This window comes from Solanum lycopersicum, chromosome 10, assembly GCF_036512215.1.
Source record: "Solanum lycopersicum chromosome 10, SLM_r2.1".
Lineage (NCBI taxonomy): Eukaryota > Viridiplantae > Streptophyta > Magnoliopsida > Solanales > Solanaceae > Solanum > Solanum lycopersicum.
In genome coordinates, this window is record NC_090809.1 from 4,448,354 (window position 1) to 4,470,354 (window position 22,001).

A 22,001-nucleotide genomic window follows, 5' to 3' on the forward strand; every position below is an offset into this window, starting at 1 on the left:
ATGGTATAGACTCTCAATAAAATAAATGTACTTGATTTTACAAATAATATAAACTAAGGAAATTTAGATATCATTTCAAAGAATTTAAAGACTTAACAATAATCTAGTTTATTTTAATATTGCAAATTAAACGAGTTGAGAACTAATCAATAGAAGATTTTGGTTAATGTCTATATCTACCTAAATTTAAAGAGTGAATGCAAATTGGTCATTATCACAGTTTGAGAGAAATTTTGATGGTATGACTAGTTATTATTATACAATTATGTAAAGTATCTGATTTTATTGATTCTATTCATTCATATAGTTATTGATTTTACGGAATAAATGACATGATCATGATCATCTAGACCTGTAGAAATCTATTTAAATTGGTCTTACCAATATATCGTTGAACGAAAATATGATAAATCAACATAAACACGTTGATATATCTTTCCATTTTATAATTAAATATAGCATTCTAGGTATATTCCAATCTAAGACGGATATTAATTCGTCTTACTGTTCATAAGCTTCATTCTATTGATTCTTCTTTTGAATTCATAAAGAGAGAATATATTTATTCCAACTATATTAAAGTAATAATCACAAGATTATGAAAACAACTAATATGATAAACAAACTTTGTCAAATTAATTATTTATTAAACAATTATGTTATGATCGTAACCCTAGAACAAGGGTTTTAGGTGCATCCGTCAATATTCCAATTTTCGCTTTGTTCAGAATCTTTCTAATTTCGTTCTTAGTTCTAACATTTCATCTTTGATTCCTCTTAAATGATTTTTTTTCTTATTATTTTTATTTGAAATATATTTAACGGCCTATTTTAGCTTATTATCAAGAATATGCATTTAAACATATGATTATAAATCATTATCATTCTCAAAATAACGTTAAACATATGATTATAAATCATTATCATTCTCAAAATAACGTTAAACATATATAAAATATGATAAGCGGACATACTAATACGCCCAAAATCAATCAATCCCAAGAGGTCGATATTATTAAATTCTATTTTTTTTATACCAAAATGTAGAGGTCAGTTCAATTAATTATTTTTTTTAATCAAATCTCAACTTCGTGAGGTTGGTGAATGAATTTATTTTAATCCCAAGGTTTCTTTTTTTTTAAAAAAAAAAATTACTTATATACATATTAACTTACCTTAATATCCATTTATTTCTATCTTTTTAAAAAATTTCAAAAATTCCTTAATTCCTTCAATACATAAAATCTTTCACATACATAAATATGTCAATCCTATTTTCAGCATATATCTATGTTTCTCACTCTCCATTATATTCCTTCATTTTATCCCATAAATTCTCTCCACTTCTTTAGCATTTACAAATTTTGAATTTATTTTGATTTTCAGTAGCTATTAGTAATTCTTTAATAATAATTAATATAATATTTGTAGAAGTTCGCCTTTTCTGTTGTAGTTCTTTTTTTAATTTCAATTTTTCCTTCTTTTTTCTTCTTTTGTTTTAATAGTTATTTTATTTTTCTATTATTTCCAAATCATTGTTGGGTTTGATATTCGTATTTGATTTCTGTATTTTTATTAATAAAACTCACATAATGTGTTTGATTAAAAAATATATATAATACTTGTAAATTTTTCATAATTTGAGTTGGTTATGGATCTAACAACTAATCATTCATTAAAATTGATTAGGATTCTTGTATTACTACTAATCTTCTAATTGTCTCATAATAATATTAGTTTTAATTTCACCAAAATTTCATACGGTTTAATATTTTTCTCTTTATTCTGGTGTTTTTCATTAAAAAAATTATTTTCATGAATTGTGTTTGTTCATGTATGTAATTGATAACTTAATTCTTATTTATTGTGATACATTTATAGATACATATTATTTCAGATTAGGTACATTCTTCTTTAACAACCTTATTGTATCAGATACATTATCATCAACTACAAAATGATACATTATGTTAGCATCCATATCTTTCAAGACAAACAATATAATATTAATCAATTTAAATGAGATACATAAATAGTAATGTATCATGCACTATTTTCCTAGATATGATACATAAATTCGAATTTATACTAAATGTATCAATTACATAGCAACTACCACACTCTTATGTATCAATCTCTTATCTAAACTAGGAAATTCAATAATTCTGAATCAAAATCGAAAGGATATTCGATGAACTTGAAGATTCACAAAAGAAATTGTTTGTCCAGCAACGATTCCATACAATCCTTCATAACTCACATCTCTTTTCAAAATTTCAACAAATTTTTTTATGAAACAGAGAGAACGATGAACAAGAAGAAAGAAATTTAAGTTTTTGATTTTTTTGGTTTGTTACACTAAAGGATTTTAAATTTTTGACAATAATTTGAATGGAATATGATGTTAATTTAATTTTCAGCTTTTTCCCCTTAATTATTGCAACAAATGGATATTATGAAATTTTAAATTGATTTAACAGATTTTTTATTTTCTTAATAAATGCAACAGATTGATACATAATCTATCAATAATAATATATCCGGATTCTTAATTATGTATTTAAAATGCCTAAAAAATATGAGATTTATGTAAGTATAAAAATAATAAGAATAAAAGGTAATTAAAATTTTACACTATGATATTTATATAACTTATACTTAATTTTAAACCTCCAGCTTAGCCTTAACTCTTTCACAAATCTCATCAATTAATATTATATCATTTAAAAATTAACATACATCATGATATATTCCTTCAAATATGTCGTAACAATTTATCTATAAAAAAAAGAAGTTCTTTCAAAATAGTTTCACTTTAAAATAAATTTTATTTTTTGACGTACTTGAAATAGTTTTATATTTTTGTATTACCATATTCTTAAGAAGTAGCCATTTCTTTTGAGGTACTTGATAAATCCAATGACTTGCCGTTACTTTTTTGTATTATGATTTTCATTATTTATTTAGAGTGTATATAAAAGTTTCTAATAAATTTAAGTAAAGTTTTTTTAATGTAAATTTTAAATTTAAAATCTTTAATTAAAGGTAAAATAATTTCATCAAAATATCACAATTCATATTGATATGATAATTTTTTTTGGTTAACTTATTGTTACAATTTTCTTTAATTTGAAAATAGATTTAATTTGATTTACCTGTGAGAATTTCTTCCGCCTTACCCCTTTCTCAGGTACCAAAAATAGAAGTGATCATCATTTATTACGATTTTAAATTAGAGAAAAATGACCAACATACTTTTTTTCGTATTAATTTATGTGATGTAATTTAAGAAGGTAAATATTTTTAAAATTCTTGATTTAAAATAGAAGTCATAGATATTTAAAAAAATTTATTTCAAGATAAAATAAAATATTATTAGATCTAGAAATATATTCTTTCTTTGAAATCTAAAATCAGAGAATGACTAATACTCAACAGAAATTCCAATTTCAAATTACACAAAAGAAAATTCCAAGCGCTTCCTCATCTATTTTCAGTCATCAATGTCTTCTCCGACCATCGGAATATTGTGAAAGTGGGACCACCTCCGACAACGGCGTGGACATCGGCGTCGGCAACGGCGAGTTCCGGCAGACTGGACATGAAGCATTCAATTTCAGCCACGCATCTACGCACATCACATGAAAATAATGCTTACACTCAGGTAACATCCGTAACATCTCCGCTTCCTTGTAATCGCACAAACAAATCGCACACACGACGTCGTTTCTGCTTCCGTTTCCGTTTCCCCAATTTCCGTTTCTGCTTGAGTAAATTAATTTAGGGTAAGAGTTGATTACTGCTTGATTGAGGCCCGCGAAAGTGTTCTGAGATGAAACGTCGTCGTTTTCGTCTTCCTCAGCAACGAAAATTACACTCGGAATGTAAATTCCGGTGTTCGGGTTTCGAGACTGGGATTGGGCTTGACGGCGGCGATAGGCAGCGGAGCGGCAGCATAGGTAAGATGAAAGGATGAGAGTTGATAGGAGGAAGAGGAAGGCAAGGGCAATTGCAATTGCGTAGCCGAGGCCTATTTTGTTGAGGCTCTCGATGAGCGTATTGGTGGTGGTTAGAGGTGGTGGTGGACCGCCGTAGGCGGCGGAGGGAATGGTGGACATTGGGAGAATACTAAGAGAAGCTCCATTAGATTAAAGGGAAAAAATATGGTTTAGATAGGTGGGTGGGTGCATGGGTGGGTGGTATAGATGTTTTGCATTAAATAGTGTATGGTTTGAATAGGAAAAAAAAGTCATTAAATAGCCAGCTAGGAAGAATAGATGGCTTTGCTCTAAATTTGATATTTTTGACATGACATTCCTTTTAATTTCAACTTGGGTTTTGGTCTTTAGTCTAAAATGGTCAACTCAATCCAAAGCCAAGAAAGTTGGTTCACATTCAAGAGTCTAAAATGGTTAATCCAAAGCCATGCAAGTTGTGGTTCACATTCAAGAGTGTAGTGGGATGGATGGTTTCTCATTCTTATTTGGAGTAGAAAGTTAAAAGGATCACTTTTTAATAATCACAAACAACACAAATCTCACTAGTTTATAAGTTTTTGAGATCTTTATTCGTGTTAGATTTTGATTTTTTAGATACAGGCATATTAACACGTTTAGATATACGTGTTTTGAATACATATAGTCGAAATTAAGTGTAATTTGTTGTAGATACACTGTATCGGTGTATCCTAGTGAATTTACATTTATTTATGATCGATACACTGACTTCACATTTGTTTGGGATACATTGACTCTTGCTTTCCTCTCTCCCTATGTATGTATATTTCAGACTATATTTGGTATCTTAAATGCATGTACATAATATGATTCACGTGGATCCAAGATACATTTGACTTTCTCTCGCTTGTCTCCCTCCTCTCTCATTTGCTTCCTTCTTATCTCACTCTCGCCTCCTTCCTATCTCGCTTTCCTCTTTCCTCTCTCTCCTTTCTCCCCTAGATATTTGTATTTCATTGAAATGATCCTAACAAAGGTGTCCATTTTGATCTTTTTAACATATTTCTTCTCAACAACATGATATAATATGAATAGAACTTTTATTTGTCAACATTACAAGTGGCTATGTAATCCTTTTTTCCTTCTTTTAAAGCATAATCATATAGTTAAAAAATTGTAGTATATGTTTGACATAAGAGTAATTGTTTATGCTAGACATACTTCCTATGATGCACAAGTACAAGACTGCATAATTTTTTCTTCAATCACAAATGCTCATCTGTTACCATCACAAAAAACTTCAAGAGTTTAATCGTTTACCAAGTAATAGTTCTATCCCAAGCAAGCAACCAAATTTATGAAGCCTCAACAATTCATTTCACTATATGAACATGAAAAATCGCATAATTTTTTTATGAGACAACGAAAGATTGAAATAGTAAATAACCAAAAGAAAAATCACATAATTTTACATGGAAAACCCTCTAGGAGAAGAAAATCACGATCTCTCATTGAAAGATGATAGTAATGCACCTATAAAATCGTGATTATGTAAGCTCCCTCTCCTTCGCAATCATACCCACAAACATAACATATAGTATTTTTTTCCGTACTTTCTTCGGATATAAACTCTAAAATCTCACCATCAAAATAATAAATCAATCGAAAAAGAAACTCCTTATACATACATAAAGGAAAGTGTAACTACTATTTTAATTAATACTAATATATAAAACAATATTTAAAATGAGATCTATCAATATAAGAACCCATAAACTTTAAACATTAGACCTGCCTTTGACATTAAACCACAATAACTAAATTTAATAATACTCATACTAAATTAAAGGGTGACATATGCTTACTAAGAACAATCAAGATTAGGTTCAAAATATTTTTTGTCATTGGTGAAATGTTTAATGATTTTTCTTTGAGAATGAGTAGACGAAGAAGAGATTTTGATAGAGAGATGTATGAATGACTATGATAGAAAGTCTATTTATAACAAATACTAGTATATGATTCTTTTTTTAAATTCTATTTTTGTACATATTTAGTTTAGTAAGACACATTCTCACAAGTGCCTTTTAATTTTGGTGTGCAATCAATATCCCCATAAATATTTGTACTTATTAATGTGTCATTTATTTTATTCTTTAAATTCTATAATAAAAAAATCAGTATTCATAAATTTTCCTTGAAATGCCCTAATATAATTATGATTTTTTAATTAAATTATTGATCCTATTTATAATTAAAACTAGGAAATTTAACTGCGCTTTGCGCAATTATTAAGTAATTAATTTACTTTCATCGATTTTATATTCACTCTATTGTCTGCTTAACTATATTATATGAGCTCTTTTATCAATTTTGTCTATCTTTTTTATCTTCTCCAATTAAAACAGTGCCAAAGTTAATTGTTATTTTCTTATATATTTCGTCCATCCCACTTTAAATAGGTCACCTATACTACAATTGCTCTCATTATTTATGATGCTAAAAAAATCAAAAAAAATTCTATAATGAAAATTCTACCCAAATAAAACTACATCTAACCATCTAACCAAATACAATGAAGAATAATTTTAAAGCAAGAGAATAAATAAAAAAGAGAATTTCTATGTTATAAATATTTGAATTAAATAAAAATAAAAAATAACTTACATATTTACTGTCACGACCCAACCGGGTTGCGACTGGCACCCACACTTTCCCTCCTATGTGAGCGAACCAACCAATCTAACCTTAACATTTCAATATAATATCAACAGAAAGTAATGCGGAAGACTTAAACTCATTAAATAAAGACCAATTCATTAACTTCTAAAATTCAACATCTATTATTCCCCAAGATCTGGAAGTCATCATCACAAGAACATCTACGATCAAATGACTAAACTAAGAGTATTCTAAAAGCTAAAAATACATAAGAAGCTAGTACATGCCGGAAGTCAAGGCATCAAGACATGAAGGAGAAGATCCAGTCCAAGCTAGAAGCGTTAGCTCACCCTGAAGATCCGGTGTGATGAAGACTGGCTTGAGTTACTGTTGAGTCGAAGATGACGGCACGTTTGCTGCACTCCACAAATAACAAGAAGAAAAACATAAAAGTAGGGGTCAGTACAAACCACGGGTACTGAGTAGATATCATCGGCCAACTCAAAATAGGGAACAGTATATATCAAATATTATCGTAAATCAACTATAAAACTCAACATGTAGTAACAACAAGTACTATAATCATCAATAAGTACCATCAAGTTCATCCATGAGGGCTCAAGCCTCAACACCATACTCATTTGAGAATTAAGTTTTATTAGATTGAGTATATTGTCATCTTTCAAGATTCATTATCTTTCTTCCTCTTGTGTCGGTACGTGACACTCCGATCCCCTACTACTATGTGTCGGTACGTGACACTTCGATCCCCTACATGTGTCGGAACGTGACACTCCGATCCCCTACATGTGTCGGTACGTGACACTCCGATCCCCTACATGTGTCGGAACGTGACACTCCGATCCCCTACATGTGTCGGTACGTGACACTCCGATCCCCTACATGTGTCGAAACGTGACACTCCGATCCCCTACATGTGTCGGAACGTGACACTCCGATCCACTAATACTATGTGTCGGAACGTGACACTCCGATCCACTAATACTATGTGTCGGAACGTGACACTCCGATCCTCTAATATCATTCTGTAAATCATCAAGCCTTCCCTATTCCAAGGCATCATCAATCCCATTACTTTAATTCATCAAGCCTTCTTCTATACCAAGGCATCATCATTAATAATGTATATTAGAGTTTCTTTTCAAGATTTGGGATTCAATATTTTCATCATGTTTATCTTATCACAATCACATAATCATATTCATGCAAACATACCATTAAGCATATAGTAGGGTTTACAATACTACCAATACATATCATTCTCTATTAAGAGTTTACTATGAAAGCATGAAAATCATAACCTACCTCCACCGAAGAATTGAAATCAAGCAAGTTAATCCTCAAAGCTTGGTGTTTTCCTCTTCTTCTCGATCGTTTCTCTCTCTCTCTCAACTTTCTCTCTCTTTCTCTCTCTTTCTCTTGTTCTTTCTATTTTCTTTATTCAAACCCTCTTTCTTTTACCCTAATTAGTATATAATTAAGAATAAAAGATGGCAATAATACCCCACTAATTAACTTAGGGTTACCTCTTTTAACCCCCAAGAATTTAAGTTATTAATATAAACCCACGAACTTTATAATTAAGGCAAGAATAGTCAAAAACGTCCCTTAAAACATGTAAGGAAATCCGATTCTGCCTGGGATTTGCGCAACCTGTGACGGGCCGTCGCGCCTGCGACGGTCCGTCCTGCAGGCCGTCGCAAGGGTCAGAGACTCAGTTTCCACTGAACAATCTATGACGGTCCGTCACGCCTGTGACGGTCCGTCCTGCCATTCCGTCACGAAGTTCAGAGAGTCGATTTTCAGTACCCAAATTCAGAATTTCCAAGTGTTTTGAAACGAGACCCTGCGACGGTCCGTCGTGCCCATGACGTTCCGTCGTGGGGTCCGTCGCTTCTGCCAGTTTTTCCAGAATTGAACTCTGTTGCTCAAAACGACTAAACAGGTCGTTACATTTACGAATAGTTTGTTATTCTAATTTCATATGTTAAACAAATTTAAGATAATCATACAAAGTATACTTTTATTCTGTGATTCGATAAATAGAATGACTTTCTAAATGAAATATCAATAGTTGAGTGATTTTTCAAATGAAATATCAATAATTGAATGACTTTTAAATTATAAAAAAAATAAAATGACTTTCTAATTTAGTAAACAACAAAAGAAATAACAAAAAAGAAGAAAATACTAATAAAAATGAGTAAAAGTCCAAAGATTGAAAATAACAGAGAATACTTTGCTGTTTTTTATCCTTTAATTAAAAATTAAGAGTAAAGGGAAAAACTGAAAGAAGTATTGATAAATTAAAAAGAAGCTCACAAGGAAACGAAATTGTAACATAGAGTTTAGATTTAAGTTACTTTATTATAAATAATATAAAATGTGCATTAAATAGGAAAAATCTCATGATGCATTAAACAAGAAAAAATTATTATTTTTATGATGTGTTTGAAATCTATAGCTAATTCAGTATTATTTATAAGATTAATGTTTCTTTTGTTGTTAATGCTGCATTTATATTAATATTCTCAAGTAATAACATTAAAGTTGACCATTCAAAAAAACAATATTTTATATATCAATTTTTTGTTTTTCTAAAAAGATTTTTTTTTTTAAAAAAAGGGATCATTTTTTAAATGTAAAGTATCACCTTTTATTATTTAAATTAATTATCTTTGATAAAGATAATAACTGATTAGCACTTATTAAGGAAGTTTTAAAAAAATCAGATTAATTAGTTATCTTAAAAATCTCAATTTAGTTAAAATCAAATTTAGTTGTGATTTGATTTCTTAAAACGCTCTAATACAAATAAATCACCGTAAAATTTGTTGTGATGAACAACATTGTATCTATATTAATTAAACATGGTGGAAGGTGAAATTTATCAGATTGGTATTTATTATAGTTTGTTGGTTTATTTTTAGAAATTTTATTCAATTTACAGATTATTGATTGTTTTGTTTCACGCACCATTTTTGTGTATACCATACTAGAATCAACACGACAAAATATAGAAGTATAAATTTTTAATAAAATTGAACATTCGAGTAATACGTGTTATATGAAAAAATGAAATTGATTGTACAATGTATTTAGTAAATATGCTAGAAAAAATTATTTATAATGTTGTTGATCGTTGACGTATATAATTTGTACTAAACGTGTATGAAATTTATAATAATTTATTTAATATATTTGTATGAATTTTGTTTTGATAAGCATTATATTGTTTGTTTTTGGACGATGGAAGTATGATTTATTTTAAATATGAATTATGTTTTGAATAGCATTTTATGTATGTTACATGATGGAAAATTAAGTGTTCTTTATGTATCTATTCAGTTATATGTTGGATGTTTTAAGAGAAAACAAATTTTGAATAGTTGTTTCTGTTTTGGTATAGTAATGTTTTGATTTAATTGTGTATGAAGTGAGTATGAAATGTGTATTCTTGTCATAGTTAGTATGTTGTGAATAGCAATGTCGATATGTCATGTAATGGTGAAAGTTATACTAATTATGTATGAAATAAGTATTAAATTTTTTGTGTATGAACTATCTTTTCAAGGGTAATTTCGGTATGGTAGAAGTTGTTGAAATGTATATTAAGTGTGAGTAAATTATTTTGCTATTAATGTATTATGTTATACTAATTGTTATTTTTATGTTATAAAACAGGGAAATATGTCGATTTTCAGATAGAGGGCATCATATATGATGCGTCTACTCTGTATAGTGGTCTAGTTAGTGAGATATTATCACAACTTAATATAGATGTTGATATAAGCGCTATTCAAATAAAATATATTGTTAATGATATGTGTCTACCTGTTAGTATTCACAATGATGTTGGGGTAAGAGTTTTTTTAGATCAAAAGAAAGTAAATTTAGATTTCTTTACAAAATATCCCTTGTGCATCTTTTTGAAAGATTTTGAGATGTATAATCAAGATTTTGGAGTTGTTATTGATAGAATATATTCTGAAGTTAGTTTAACACAATCTAATGTTGATTTAACAATTCCATCTGTTTGATCGGAGTGAATTTAGATGGAGATGTCGATGATAATAGTGAGGAGATAATGATGTAATAAGTGACAATTCTAACTTATTTGTAGTTGAAAATCATATTTACAATAATAGGAAAACACTTAAGAGGTTAGGAGACATGTTGGACTTGTCGAAAAATTAATTTTCGTGTATCGCGTTGTAATGCATCTAAGTTAGTACACATCATCTTTTTAAATTATGTATTTTATTTAATTGATTTAGCTTTATGAAATTTGAATATATATTTTATTTTCTTGAAACAGTTATCACCTGACTTGTCTTTCTGATACTTGTTCTTGGATGATGAGTTCATCTAATTTAAATAGATCAAATTATTCAAAGTCAGGAAGTACAATGTTGAACACACTTGTTCTGTTAGAGATAGAGTGTATGCAAGACGTCAGGGAATAACTGACGTTGTAGCATGTCTTAATAAATGGATAAGTATGTTGATCCATTTACCGTATACACTTCAAAGGATATAGCTGAGGATATTTTGAAATTTCATGGCGTTTCGCTAATATACATACAGGCGAGGAGAGCTGGAAAAAATGATAAAATTAATGTGTGGAGATGCGGCCGAATCATATGCCAAACTATCAGGTAATTTAGGTGTAAATTATGAATTTAATTTTTTTTAATTGTAAAAATGAAAAAACTGCTATACAGTTTGTTTTTTTAATGAATTGAATTTTTTGTTTAGTATTCTTTATGAATCACTTTTATATCCTTTATATATAATTATAGTTAAATATGTAATACATTATGTATCTTTTTTGTATCAATTAAGTGTTCTTTATGTATCCATTCAATTATATATGGTGATGTTTTATGATATTAGACTGTATTATTATATAATTGTAAAAATTTCAGGAAATCTATACATATTGGAGCAAATATATTCTGAATAGATTTTGAAAATAGAAAAGAAAAAATATGATAAATTCTTATACGCATTTGTTGCATTAGAAGCTTGTATTAAAGGCTGGAGTATTGTAGGCCAATTGTAGTTGTTGATGGGATAGGTTTAAAATGTTCATATAGTGGTACAATATTGACTGTCCGCACCATGGATATGGGAGGTAGTTTTTGATTCCATATATTTTTACGCTTATACATTATAATAAAATGTGATGTAAATTATGTTTCCAAATTGTGTGATATTTTTATTTTCAAAAAATGGATCAGGTCATATATTTCAGTTGGCGTATGCAATAATGTATTTTGAAAATGACGCTTCATGGACCTGGTTCTTTGAACAGTTTAAGGAAGCGTATGGAGTTAAATAAAACATGTGTTTTATGTCAAATCGAAATGAGAGCACATGAAAAGGGAGTGCTACTGTATATCCTGAATCTGAACATTATGCCTGCATATGACACCTATCATTTAACTTTTTCAAGAATTTCAATAGGAATACTGAATGTTGTTTCATATAAGCCTTTGACATTATACAAAATAAAATCTTCAAATCTTCAGTATTCCTATTGAAATTCTTCAAAACATTACACAATAGGTGTCATATGCAGGCATAATGTTCAGATTCAGGATATACAATAACAGTCCCTTTTCATATGCTCTCATTTCGATCTGACATAAAACACATATTTTGTCTAACTCCATACGCTTCCTTAAACTATTCAAAGAACCAAGTCCATGAAGCGTCATTTTCAGAATCCACTATTGCATACGCCAACGGAAGTATATGACCTGATTCATTTTTTGGAAAAAAAAATATCACACAATTTGGAAACATAATTCACATCATATTTTATTATAATATATAAGAATAAAAATATATGGGATCAAAAGCTACCTCCCGAATCCATGATGCTGGCAGTCAACATTGTACCACCATATGAACATTTTAACCCTGCCCCATCAACAGTTATAATTGGCCTACAATACTTTCAGCCTCTAATAGAAGCTTCTAATGCAACAAATGCGTATAAAAATTTATCACATTCTTTTCTCTCTATTTTGATAATCGATTCAGGACATTTGCTCCAATATGTATTGATAACTTGAAATTTTTACAATTATATAATAACACAGTCTAATATTATAAAACATAACCATATATAACTGAATGGATACATAAAGAGCACTTAATTGATACATAATGTATTACATATTTAACTATAATTATATACATAAAGGATACAAAAGTGATTCATAAAGGAAACTAAACAAAAAAATTCAATTCATTAAAAAAAACTGTACAGTAGTTTTTTTTCATTTTTACAATTAAAAAAATTTTGAATTCATAATTACACCTAAATTACTTGGTAGTTTGGCATATGATTCAGCCGAATCTTCACGCATCAATTTTATCGTTTTTTTCTTAGCTCTCCATGCCTGTATGTATGTTAGAGAAACACCATGCATTGTCACTTATTACATTATTATCTCCTTCACTATTCTCATCGACATCTCCGTCTAAATTCACTCTGATCAAACGAATGTCATTGTTGGAGTATAAATCAACATTAGATTTTGTTAAAATAACTTTAATGTATTCTATCAGTAACAACTTCATGTCACGACTCAAAACGAGCCGTGAGTGGCACCCACATTTATCCTTCTATGTGAGCGAACCAACCAATCTAAACCCCAATCATTTACCAATAATAAACAGAAAATAATGCGGAAGACTTAAAACTCATTAACGAAATCAATTAAAAACTTCTAAAATTTATCAATTAATATCCCCAAAATCTGGAAGTCATCATCACAAGAACATCTATCCTCAAATTACTAAGAGTATTCTAAAAGCTAAAAATATATAAGAAGCTAGTCCATGCCGGAAGTTCAAGGCATCAAGACTTGAAGAAGAAGATCCAGTCCAAGCTAGAAGCATTAGCTCACCCTGAATTTCCGATGTAGTAAGACTGACTTGAATTACTGTTGAGTTGACGACGATGGCACGTTTGCTGCACTCCACAAATAAACAAGAAGAAAACATAAAAGTAGGGGTCAGTACAAAACACGGGTACTGAGTAGATATCATCGGCCAACTCAAAATAGGAATCAATATATATACCAAATAATATCATAAAATCAACTATGATACTCAACATGTAGCAACAACAAATACTATATCATTAACAATTACCGTCAAGTTCACACATGAGGACTCAAGCCTCAATACCATACTCATTTGGGAATCATGTTCATTAGATTGAGTATATTAACATCTTTCAAGATTCATTATCTTTATTTCTCTTGTGTCGGTACGTGACACTCCGCTCCCGCAATATTCATTAATCCTCTTGTGTCGGTACGTGACACTCCGATCCCCTAAATCTATGTGTCGGTTTGTGACACCCGATCCCCTAAATCTATGTGTCGGTTCGTGACACCCGATCCCCTAAATCTACGTGTCGGTTCGTGACACCCGATCCCCTAATACTACGTGTCGGTTCGTGACACCCGATTCCCTAATACTACGTGTCGGTTTGTGACACCCGATCCCCTAATACTACGTGTCGGTTCGTGACACCCGATCCCCTAATTCTACGTGTCAGGTCGTGACACCCAATCCCCTAATACTACGTGTCGGTTCGTGACACCCGATCCCCTAATTCTACGTGTCGGTTCGTGACACCCGATCCGCTAATCTCCTTCCATCAATTCATCAAGCCTTCTTTCTTACCAAGGCATCATCAATCCCATTATTTAGTTCATCACGCCTTCTTTTATACCAAGGCCTCATTATAAACAAAGAGATTAGGATTTTGCAAGATTTGGGATTCAATAACTTCATCATGCTTATATAATCACAATTATATAATTACATTCATGCAAGCATACAATTAAGCACATAGCAGGGTTTACAATATTATCAATACATATCATTCTCTATTAAGAGTTTACTACGAATATCGTAAGAGAAACCATAACCTACCTCCACCGAAGATTAGTGATCGAGCAAGCAAATTTTCTCCAAAGCTTTGTGTTTCCCCTTCTCGATCGTCTCTCTCTCTATCGATTCCCTTCTTGTTCTTTCTGTTTTCTTATTCAAACTCTCTTTCTTTTATCTAATTAGTATATAATTAAGAATAAAAGATGGCAATAATACCCCACGAATTAACTTAAGGTTACCTCTTTTAACCCCCAAGAATTTGAGTTATTAATATAAACCCACGAGATATATAATTATAGCAGGCCTGTGACGATCCGTCCTGCCACTTCGTTACGAAGTTCAGAGAGTCGATTTTCAGTACCCAATTTCAGATTTTCTAAGTGTTTTGAAACGAGACCCTGCGACGGTCCGTCGTACCCATGACGGTCCGTCGTTGGGTCCGTCGCCTCAGCCTGTTTTTCCAGAATAAAATCTGCTGCTCAAAATGACTAAACAGGTCGTTACACTTCAAAATCTTGATTATACATCTCAAAATCTTTCAAAGAGATGCACAAGGGATATTTTGTAAAGAAATCTAAATTTACTTTCTTTTGATCTAGAAAAACTCTTACCCCAACATCATTGTGAATACTAACAGGTGAACACATATTACTAACAATATATTTTATTTCAATAGCGCTTATATCAACATCTATATTAAGTTGTGATAATATCACACTAACTAGACCACTATATAGATTAGACGAATCATATATAATGCCCTCCATCTGAAAATCGACATATTTCATTGTTTCATAACATAAAAATAATAATTAGTATAACATAATACATATTAATTGCAAAATAATTTATACATACTTAATATACCTTTCAACAACTTGTACCATAACGAAATTACCCTTGAAAAGATAGTTCATACACATAAAAAAAAATTAATACCCATTTCATATATAATTAGTATAAGTTTCACCATCACATGCCATATCGACATTGCTATTCACAACATACTAACTACGACATGAATACTCACTTCATACACAATTAAGTCAAAACATTGCCTTCTTGTACCGAAACAGAAACAACTATTCAAAATTTGTATTTTCTTAAAACATCCAATATATAAATGAATGGTTACATAAAAAATAATTAATTTTCCATCATGTAACATACTTAAAATGCTATTCAAAACATAATTCATATTTTGAAAAAATCATACTTCCATCATCCAAAACAAACAATGCAATGTTTATCAAAACAAAATTCATACAAACAAATTATTGTAAATTTCATACACGTTTAGTACAAATTTCAAACATCAACGACCAACAACATTATAAATAATTTTTTCTTGCATATTTACTAAAAAAACTGTACAATAAATTTTATTTTTTCATACAATACATATTACTTGAATCTTCAATTATATTAAAAATCTATACTTCTATATTTTGTCGTGTTGGTTCTACTATGGTATATACAGAAATGGTGTGTGAAATAAAACAATCAATAATCTATAAATTGAATAAAATTTCTAAAAACAAACCAACAAACTATAATAAATACCAACCCGGCGAATTTCACCTTCCACCATGTTTAATTAATATAGATACAATATTGTCCATCACAGCAAATCACCTTTTTACAAAAGCAAAATATATTCAATCACTAAAAAAATGAAATGTGATATGCAAAAAAAGAAAGGATAACACGATAACTGGAAAAAACAGATTATACGGTGATTTATTTGTATTAGAGCGTTTTAAGGAATCAAATCACAATTAATTTGATTTTAACTAAATTGAGATTTTTAGGATAACTAACAAATCTGATTTTTTAAAACTTCCTTAATAAGTGCTAATCAGTTATTATCTTTATTAAATGTAATTAATTTAAATAATAAAAGGTTATATTTTTCATTTAAGAATTGATCCGTTTTTAATTAAATTCTTTTTTTAATTTTTTTTACATTATTTAAATTCATCCTTTAATTTTTATTAATATGCTATAACTTGAGAATATTACTATAAGAAATGCTATATACCTAATTTTCACTTAGGAATATGAATGTTTATGTAAATATTGAGGGTTGAATTTTTTTTAGCAAATAAATGTCAATTTGTGATTTGTGATAGTGGCCCGAAAGAGAAAAACAGCTACATGGCGTTACTTTACTACACGTTAATTAATATTTTCTATGTCCTATTTTATGTGACACTTTCCATTTTTCGAGAGTCAAACAATTTAACTTTGTCGGACATTTGCGTATGAAATTTTCAAATTTTTTAAAATGAAATTTATATATTTGTAAACTACGTAAAGAGTACTATAAGTTATAATAATTGATAATTAAAAATGTTAAAAAGATCTATGAAACACTTACGGTCAAAAATAGATTTGTTTGAATCTCAAAATGTGAAAAGTATCATATAAAATGGAACGAAGGAAGTAATTAATTAGAATCTATTAGTTATGGAAAAATTTCTTATATGGCAAACGGATGTTATGAAATTACATTTCATGGGTATAGTTTACATAATTATATTCTATGAGTATAGTTTAGTTTTAAGTGACTCTAAATGTGTATAAAACGTTTTTTTTAAATTAAATTTATACAAAAAAAATTATTTTTCAATAAATGGTAACAGTAGCACAAAAGATGCTAACAATAAATTTACATAATCCCATGATTTAAGCAAAACATTTAAAATCAAATATTTCCCCAAAAAAGAATTCTAAAGCTATAGAAAGACAATATCAGTTCAAAATTAAATATTTTTCTAATTTTTTGTAGATAAATCTATGAAACAGACACACACAAATATATTTATATATAAATTGATTATATTGTATATATTTGCGAAATTGTATATAATTTTTATATAATATTTGTGTGAAATTGATTTTGTGTTTTAAACTGTATATGACCATCATATATTCTTTTAATTTTTTTGGGTAATCTTTTTGTATACAATATTTATTATGTTCCTATTTTTTCTTTTTGTATAATTCTGAAAATTTGTATAATGTACAATAATCTTGGTATATATATTATAGTTATATATGTGCATATGTGATTTCATGTTTTTTTTTTTTAAAAGTATTAATGATTAAACTGATTGTATATTATATTCATTTGTTAATTGTATTTATAGTAAGTTTGAAATATGTTTCTATATTTGAGGGTGTAACGTTTATATATACAATATTTTATTATGTTCATAATTTTTTGTATATATCGACGAATTTGTATAATGTATTATAATATTAAAGAGTGATTTACAAATTTCTTTCTACAAAATTAAATAATTGTATACAAATAGCTATTGCCTCATAAGACTTTTTATATGTTACCTTAATATTCACCCACTATATACCTAACTTTAGTAATTGATATACAACTAATAGAATATACAATTAAGAACTGTTTAATAATACTTTGTATATATTAACTTAATATACAAATCACTATATACGTAACTTTGTAATTTGTATATAAATTACACTACCTGATATTCTCGATATTCTTCAGATTTGTACAGTTCTGATTAGGCAGATTCAATTGAATGACTTTATGAATTGCCATTGGGTCATTTTTTTTTTCATGGATCTCAATTCTTCAATAGATTGTTCAACTTAAACTTGTTTATGTTTTGCCATAGACCCTACATTAACCCAGAATCATGAGTTAACCCAATTGAAACGAAGGTGGATTATCAACAACATTGACATACAATGACATACCTCTCGTAACCCTCATACATGGATAGAAATCATCTATTCTGATTTTGAAAGATTTGTAAATTAATAAGTAATAAAGATTTTTAAAAAAAATATGAAAAAACTAACAATCATACTACATATACAATTATTGTAGAAGGAACCAAGAAAAAAATATTGAAAGCCATGAATTTGGTAGTTACCTACGAAAAGTGGAAGAACATCGGAGGGAGAAGGTCAAAATTTTTCCAATGGAAATTCAAATCAGAAGGGAAGAGTAATTTTCGGAAAAGATATGGAATGAGAATATGAGAGATAAATTTGATTTTGAATAAAATTATATAAAGATCTTTGGATGACTATTTTTATTCTGTACACAAATAGATAGTGGGTCCCATTAATTATGGCAAAAAAATGAAACTGTATTTACTGACCGTAAATAAATTAAACTATACCCTTATTAACTAATTACATAGGGATGTTTGCCATGCCATGTAATTATCCCATTAATTATTGTAGCCTTAATTACAATCCATTTAGATGTCAATTAATAATTAATTAAAATCTATTAATTTGTTATAAATACATTGAATTAAGTGGATAGTCCATAAGGTTGGTACATGAACAACCATTCATATTCACTAGGTTACATGAACCTTTTTGGATAAGAATGTATCTATTTATTATGATACTTAATATGGTGACCTTTGGAGTGATTTCTCACTCTATAAATAGGGTTGTTCATTCACTATTGTAATAGATACAGATGAGACTTACATACACTTGAATAAGAAGAAAATTCCTCTTCTACTATCTACTTCTCTTGTCTTCTTCTCTTTATGATTATATTCTTATGAGCTTGATTTTATAACACGTTATCAGCACGAGTCTCTATCTAATTGAGAGTGAGTTCTTGTTTTTCTTAAGCTCATATTTTCGTTGATCTCGTTATGAAGATCAAAGTATTATATGCATAAAATCAGGAACCGAAGACATATACTACTATTGGTTGAATATGACATGCTATACAAAATTTCTTAAATAGAAAAAGGTATAAAATTTTAATAGCATGAATTTGAATGTTATTTTGATTGTTTTGAAAGACTCAAAGGATGAGTCATGTTGTACTTCGATTTATTATACCGTTGGTTAAGGGTAAGACGATGGATTCAAGTTTCATCGCACCAAAAGGGTAAGACATCAGGTTAAAGTCCGGATGCATCATAATAAAAATATTTGGGGATAAGACGATAGATTCAAATTCTATCGCACCAAAAGGGTAAGACATCAATTTAAGTTTTGATGCACCGTGATTGGGTTCAAGTCCCATAGAATTATGGCGTAAAACGCCTTATATGGATAAGACATTGAGTTTGAGTCAATGCACCATAATGATGATATAATGATGACTAGGCTTTGATGAAAAGTCTTGAAATTCGTTCTATTGAATTTGCTTCATTCCTTGAAAAGAATGTGGTAGCAACATGTAATAACTCTGAAATCTGCCTGTTAACTTGCTCCATTCAATCATATGAATGTGGTAGCAGTAAATGTTAGTCTGAAAGATGACAAATGATTAATGATATGAATAAGGGCGTGGAGGGACATAATTATAATAGTCATCATTGTGGTAATGATAAAAGGAAGAGCACTATAAGTTCTTCAAATAGTCCTTCAAAATGTGAAGGCAATTTAAATAAATATGTGAACTTAAAGTTCAAGGGATAATTCAGTTGCATAATGTTGCAAATCAGTTGCCAGAGGAATGCACTGACCCTATGATATAATTCAGCTGCGAATGCTTCAATGTGAAGTCCTTGAAGGACAGAGTCTATGATACGCCGAAAGCGTAATAGACCAATTGATTCCAAATATAAAATTCCTTAAAGAAGGAAGGAGCAAATGATCAATATGGTCATGATAATGAGGCAAGTGCTATAAAAGAGCACATTGACATAACACTTCATAAAATCTTGAAAAAGGTTCAGGTATCTGAAATAATAAAAAATGAAGAGATCTCGATAAGTTATGTCTTGTTGGAATCGATATCAAATAACCGTCGACGGTATCTTTGACATGAGGTCGCGCTCAATGATATAAATTGTGATGAGGATCTTGAATTCAAATCTATCATATAGTGTGGACAGATAAATGGTTGGCCAAGTAAAATGCACAATTCAAGTATATTTTGTTTCACTTAGAAAAGTGACATTTTGGACTGGTAGTCCATAAATCAAGATATAATGTCAGTGGGGTACAAATAAATTATTATGCGATAGTATAACCGTAAGATATCAAATACGGTTTGTGCCTTGGGGCATAAAGGTTTATCGCAAAAATCCTGACATTAGTGGAGATGTTTTCTCCTTTGGTGGATGAAATGAGGTTTGTTTTGATCTGGCAACATATGAAAACTTGAATGCATGTAAATGAATAATTGTAATGTCTAGCTAGACAATGAAGGATATATGAAAATCCTTGAAACAATCCAGGTGTATGAAGCATATAAAGGTTTGAAAGAAACTTATCCAATAAAGCTTCAAGAATCCTTATATGGATTGAAATAGTCAAGGAAGAAAAAGGGTACAAAAGAATGACCCTAATAGTCCTTGTATTTTTATGAAAAGGTCTTGGTAAGACAAAATTTTGTCTTGACCTACAGATTGATAATTTGACAAATGAAATATTTGTCTAACAGTGCACATACACTGAAAAGTTTTGATGCAATTTTATATGGATAAATTGCATTCATTGAGTACCCCAATGATTATGAGATCACTTGGCATAAATGATGATTCAGTTTGATCTCAAAAGAAGGATGAAGAGTTTCTTGGTGATGAAACTCTATCTTGGTGCAATCAGGGCACTAGTGCATCTTACTAACAATATTTGACCAGATATTTGTTTTGCAGTAAATTTACTGGCAAGATTCAGTTTCTCCCCGATAAAAGGACATTGAAATGGTGTTGAGCACATGATTGAATATCCTCGAAGGACCATAGTTATGGGTTTATTCTATCCCGAGGAATCCAAGACAAAATTGATTGGTTACGCAGATGCAGAATATTTATCTGATCCGCATAAAGATCTATCTCAAGAACGCTATGTGTTTGCATGTGGAGGCACAATAATATCCTGGCGATCAATGAAGCAACTGTTGCTATGCAGAAATAAAAGTCCTCCATGAAGCAAGTCGAAAGTGCGTCTGGTTGAGATAAGTGACACACCATATTCAAGAAATGTGTGATTTTTCTTTGAAAAAGAATATACCAACCACAATGTACGAAGATTGGAGACATCATCACAAGAAATTAAGTGATGTTTTAATCAGGGGGAGTATAATACGCGTTGCACTCTTTTTCCCTTGACCGAGGTTTTTTTCCCACTGGGTTTTTCCTGGCAAGGTTTTTAATGAGGCAACAAATAGTGCGTATCAAAAGATATGTGTACTCTTTTTCTTTTACTAGAATTTTTTTCCATGGGGTTTTTCCTAGTAAGGTTTTTAACGAGGCACATTATCTATGGACATCCAAGGAGGAGTGTTATAAATACATTGAATTAAGTGGATAGTCCATAAGGTTGGTACATGAACAACCATTCATATTCACTAGGTTACATGAACCTTTTTGGATAAGAATGTATATATTTATTATGATACTTAATATGGTGACCTTTGGAGTGATTTCTCACTCTATAAATAGGGTTGTTCATTCACTATTGTAATAG

General features: G+C 29.7%; 1 protein-coding gene across 1 annotated transcript; it reads right to left on the reverse strand.

The window, feature by feature from the left end:
• Positions 1–3,336: 3,336 nt before the first annotated feature.
• Positions 3,337–4,211, reverse strand: LOC101258788 (RING-H2 finger protein ATL67). The gene has a single exon (XM_004248017.5). The coding sequence runs from the start codon at positions 4,116–4,118 to the stop codon at positions 3,501–3,503; it is 618 nt and encodes a 205-aa protein (XP_004248065.1). The 5' UTR covers positions 4,119–4,211; the 3' UTR covers positions 3,337–3,500.
• Positions 4,212–22,001: the final 17,790 nt, after the last annotated feature.